This window comes from Buceros rhinoceros, unplaced genomic scaffold (genome assembly GCF_000710305.1).
Source record: "Buceros rhinoceros silvestris isolate BGI_N320 unplaced genomic scaffold, ASM71030v1 scaffold588, whole genome shotgun sequence".
Classification (NCBI taxonomy): Eukaryota; Metazoa; Chordata; class Aves; order Bucerotiformes; family Bucerotidae; genus Buceros; species Buceros rhinoceros.
Genome location: NW_010426124.1, coordinates 76,319 through 81,596, shown reverse-complemented (window position 1 = coordinate 81,596; position 5,278 = coordinate 76,319). Strand labels below are relative to the sequence as shown.

Genomic DNA, 5,278 nt, shown 5'->3' with positions numbered 1-5,278 from the left:
CCGGGACGGGACCAGCCACACCACAGACATTGGCACCTCCTCAAGGGTGTAGCTGGCATTCACTTGGCAGACGAGTTCAAAAATCTGCCCGTATCTGACGGTGGCAATTCGGCTTCTTAGCGTGGCGTGCAGATCAAGACCTGCTTGGGAGGAGAGAGCCCTTACTGCCAGCACAGAAATCCTGTCCCATGCCACCTTACCACCACCCTTCCTGTGCAGCACCATCCCCACTGACCCAGCCACTGCAGCTCCATGGCAGCCAACAGTCCTGCTGCTCCTCTACTGCTGCCACTCTTCCCCAAGTTGCCCTGTGCTCCTTCAGCCCCATGCGGTCCCTGGCCCTCTCCTACCTCATCCCCTGCTCCCCCAACCCCAGCCCTCCAAGCAGCCCTGAGTACCCTCTCTTCCAGGCACCTCGGTCCCCACTGCGACAGGGAGCCAGGGACCCTCCTGCTGCTGCTGCCCTGTTTGCTGCTTCTTTCCACCCTCCACAAAATCCAAACAACTCCTGTGGCCCACCAATGCTCGCAGGCACCTGGCCCAGCAACGAGGGAAAACACCCTAAATCACAGCCAAAAGCTGCCTCCTCATAAAGGCAGCAATCGAAAGAAGAAATGGCGTGAGGCATTACACATCCAGGAGGTTAGCAGCTCTGTGCTCAGACAGGAGGTCAGGAGAAGCAATCGGATGCCAGCATCAGGAGTGCATCTCTGAAAAAGGCCACCATACAACTCAGCAGGTACCTTTGTTTTGCTGAATTACTGTAAGTAATTATGCTGCTAGAACAGATATTTTGTCTTTCAAATTAAGGAGACAGTCAGACCTACTGAGCAAGCCACTGCCTTTCAGGTCTCTTGTCATTTTAGCTATTGTGTCTCACTTGTCTCTCCCAAAATATCTCGGAGTATTCAAGCACCCTGCAAAAAATGGGGACACTGAAGCATTTTAGGGCCGAGTGATCAGCCCCAGGTCACCCTGCAGCAGCAGAGCTCAGGGTGCAGCAGACCTCTGTAGATGCATCTAGCTGCTTCTCCAGCCTTGCCTCCAGCATGTCCAGATTGAAAGCCCAGAAACAGGGGTGGCCCAACTCACCCATGGAGCTGACTGTCACTGCTGTCTCCCCCTCCTCTATCCAGCTCCGTCCTCGGGACCACTCCGTCGCTTTGCACCAGTACTGCCCACCGTCACCCTCGTCCAATGTGTTGGGGATCACCAGGGTGAAAGCACCAGATCTTGCTTTCTCCAGCCGGAGGGTCCCTCGAGTCCCACTGTCCTGGTAGGTGCTGCCCAGGCTCAGAGTGCCATCCTGCTCCATGGTGGCCACCAGCATCCGGGGACCCGGGTGCTGTGGTGGCAGGTGCCACCACTGCACAGACACAGGGCTGGTCGCTCCTTGCACATCGCAAAGGAGAATTAAGGCATCTCCCACCACGACCTGTGGCGTGCTGGTGGACACGGTCATGCGCATGCGGCTCTCTGCAAACAAAAGTTACTGCGAGGGAGGGGATGTTGTGCTCCTCAGAAAAAGACAGAGATACTGTGGCATTAAGTGGAGAGACTAGATAAATCTTGACACTGGAAAAGGAAAGGAATTGTCTGAGATTTTCAATCTGCCTTTTCTTATAACTTTGGAGAGGGCTATGTATGGTTTTTCTTTACTCTTCTTTAATGTCTTTCTTGGGACATAAGTACATAAGGAAATACCTAAGAAATAGAGTCCCAGCAGGCAACTCCTGCTACTTCAGAATAGTCACCATCTAGCTACGATAAGGAAACTAAAAGTTTCCTACACATCTTTCTTAGAGTGGTTTCTCACAAGTCACCCCTTCAAAACAGGGAGAGCACCCTGACAGAAATGGCAATGATGCCCCACTCCACCCCATCACCCCAAAGTACCTGTTCATCTTGCGATCCTCAGGAGTAGCAACAGCATTGCTCTTGATTTCCTGTACCAAAGATACAGGAGGACACAACTTCCCCAGAACTCTACCTATTTACCCCAAAACTTGTTACAAAGAGACTGAGCTAAAGGTTTGCACTTTGTTGAGAGCTGTTACATCTGTCCTGCTAATGTTTGCCAGAACAAGTGTTTTTCCCGTTATTATCTACCAAAATCTATGGCACATTTGCGCTCTTGTTGCAAAGAGGCAAACAGGTGAGTGGCCCCTGCCCAGATGAGGCTAGACTTCAAGCGTTCAAGTCAGGGATCACTGCAGGCTTTACCCAGAAGAGCAAACATTTACTAACCTATCAGCTTCACGTTGACTTGGATGCCTGATGACAGATTGGTTTGGATGCTGTGAAAGTCTCCAGGAGTCTTCACCTCCGAAGCAGAACAATGGTACGTACCGTTGTCCTTCAGCCCCACCTCATAGACGGTGAAGACGTAAACCATGTTGCTTTGCTTGAACGCTTGCAGCTGCCCCAGCTTGGCTCTCTCCTTATATTCTTCCTCCCAAATCAATACACCATGAGGGTCAACCCTGACCACTTCAACGCCATTGAGGAGCCAAAGCACTCGGAAGTGCTTGCTGCTACTCTTCTGGGATCCCACCAAGCAATTTAGCTGCAAGGTATCACCTTCAGAAAGGGAGGTTTCAGCAGCAGTGATGTCCACAGAGAGGTCTCTGCCTGCAAGCAATCAAAAGCAAAAAGGGCACTCGGTGTCCCTGCCCATGCTTCCCTCCCACCTGGGCCATGCATCAATGGCCATGCAGAGGGAAACAGAAGGGAATTCTCTATTGAAACATTTTCTTTCATTAGAAAAGTGATCAGGATGAAAAATGTTGCACATGGGGAGATGGTTGCCAGCTCGAAGCACTAACCAGCAGTCGCAGGTAGAGGAAGCACCAGAGCCCTGAGGAACCAAACTCGCTCCCGCGGAGCGGCTAACTGCCTCAAAGCAGAGTACCCACCCAGACGGCCTTGGGCCACAGCCACCCCTCAGCTCAGCTCAGGCATCCAAACCAAGGACTGCACTAACCCAGAGGCAGTAGTTTTTGCAGGGGGCTGCTCCATCTCACCTCCTGGAGCTGTTCTGCTTCATCTAACAAATATCCTTTAAGCCAGAAAGGGGCACAAAGGGGCTTTATCACTCAGTGGTGTTTATAACTCTGCTGTCAGTCCACTGAGAAGGTACGTGGAGCACAGACAATTCAAGTTGCTTGTCTGAATCTGATGCTGCTGGTCCTGCATGCTGCAGCCCTCACTGGCTGCTTCAGGATGTGGGCAAGAAACAGCCTCCATTTTAGAGTGGTTTTGTGTTAGTTGCTACAGAAGGCTGAAATATCAAGTCTTGTCACAGCATAGAGAGGTTAGGAGGAAGCAAGGGAAGGTGGAGATCATGTCCTACTCCCTTGTCCTGGCCCCTGTACCGAGCAGCAGCAGGTGCTGAACAAAACAGGTAGCAACAGGGGGAGCACAAAGCCAGTTTCCCTTTGGCAGACCTTCTTGGGCAGTCAGCTGCATCTGAGGTAAGGATACTGTCTTTTAGCCCTATGATGAGATTCACCTTTCTCGTGAACCATTCAAAGCCTCTGCCTCTAATGCTCCCTAGTTCCCAGCATCAGCCTGGCTGGAGAGTGGCTGCGGGCAGAGACCCACAGGGTATCCTGAAACCCTGCGCTGTGACCCCAACGGAGCAGTGACACGGCCCAAAAAATAGCAGGTAGCTCTGAGCCCTGGACAGGCATCCTGGCTCTCACCACTCCATCTCCTTGGGTCACTGTGGTGCTCCATGTCTAGCAAAAGGGCAAACTGTAGTTTGGAGGCAAAACAGAGCATCTCCCAGACTGCCACTGGAAGGGCTCAAATAATTTATTGAAAGCAAAGTACTCTGTGAATTTAAACACTGGTTCATAAACAGTTTGCAAACAGGAATCCCAGGCGCTGCAGATATGTTTGGCATTCCAAAATATTTGCTGGAGTGTTTATAGAAACCAATGGAGCAGTTGGCCACAGTCAGAGTCATTGCCAGCTCCCAGTGTGATGGGGCACAGGCTCTTCCACAGGATGCTGAAGGGAAACCCTGGCCCTGCAGACGAGATGGAGAGCTTGTACGCCTGCTGCCATCCCCCCCACGGCAATACCAGCGGCTCTAATGCAACCACCATAGCACCTCCTTACCACCACCACCACCTCCCTTCTAACCTTAATGGCTTCCACGGGGCAATTATTAAACTCTGACAACATTTCACTATTTCTAAACAATCCTGTGGCAGCAGTACCTGAAGCGACACACCCCCAGTCACAATGAACTCTCTTAATCAAGCGGATGCAGGAAAGCACACCAACTGCCATTGCTCACCAGGCAGCAGCAGACACGGAAAGCCATTGCTGCAAAAAGTGCCTAATAAGGGGAATAAAGCTTTGCCCATTAGCCAGGTTTCAGGAACTAAACTCTGACAGTGGGAGACCGCACTTCCCTCCCCTCCCCACAACACCTTGCCTCACTGAGCCACACACAGTGTGCTTGGTCCTTACCCATCTGTTTCTCTGGTTTCCTGCTCTGCCTCACCACCTTCCTGCGAGACAGCAGTTCCCCTCCACACCACACTCTGCAGCCTCCTCCATCCCCTCTGAGGTGTGGGGACAGGGTACACCACCTCCCAAGGCAGTTTTTCAGTGAGAGACTTGTTTCCATTTTACTGCACACTACTGCATGTGTTAAAGGGCATCAGCTAGACACAGCCTTCTCTTGGCTGCTTTGAGGTAAAACTTACTGGTGAGAAACAGAGATTTTTCCCTTCCTCTGGGCACAGCTCCCCACATGGAGCAAGCGACTGCAGCCAGCAAAGGGCTTGCAGCAGGAGGAATGGCAGGCAGGGTGCTCAGAAGAGTGACAGCAAACACACAGTGCTATAACCATCCCAGGGCAGTGAGGAGAGAAGGGGTTTCCCACCAGCCCTGGTGAAATGATGCAGAGCTTGCAGATGCCAGGAGCCTTTGGAAGCTTCTGGGCGAGGGAATAGCAGATGCCTAGCAGGGACAGAGCACAACAGGATGGACAGCACTGGCAAGGGACTGTTTTTCAAACGTTCCTATTTTAATCCATCTTATACATGGTAGCAGGTCTAAGCCTCCTCTTTCTAAATACCTATTACATTTTCCTACAGCATAAGCCAAGAGCTTGGTGCACCCTCTTCAAACCACAGTCTGACCCACAGTCCCATTAACACCATATATGGTAGCCTAAAAACCAGCAACACTAGTTGCTCTGGAGGCTAGTAGACTCATGGCAGCACAGACAAGCCACGTCCAGAAGACACCATATCAGTGC

General features: G+C 51.6%; 1 protein-coding gene across 1 annotated transcript in view; it reads right to left on the bottom strand.

Moving 5' to 3' along the window:
* Positions 1 to 5,278, bottom strand: part of CD101 (CD101 molecule) — a 14,980-nt gene that overhangs the window by 7,397 nt on the left and 2,305 nt on the right. The window contains exons 4-6 of the mRNA XM_010141345.1: positions 2,350 to 2,631; positions 1,093 to 1,476; positions 17 to 140 (exon numbers count right to left, since the gene is read on the bottom strand). Coding sequence (XP_010139647.1) covers positions 17 to 140; positions 1,093 to 1,476; positions 2,350 to 2,631 — 790 coding nt within the window. The remainder of the gene's footprint in view (positions 1 to 16; positions 141 to 1,092; positions 1,477 to 2,349; positions 2,632 to 5,278) is intronic.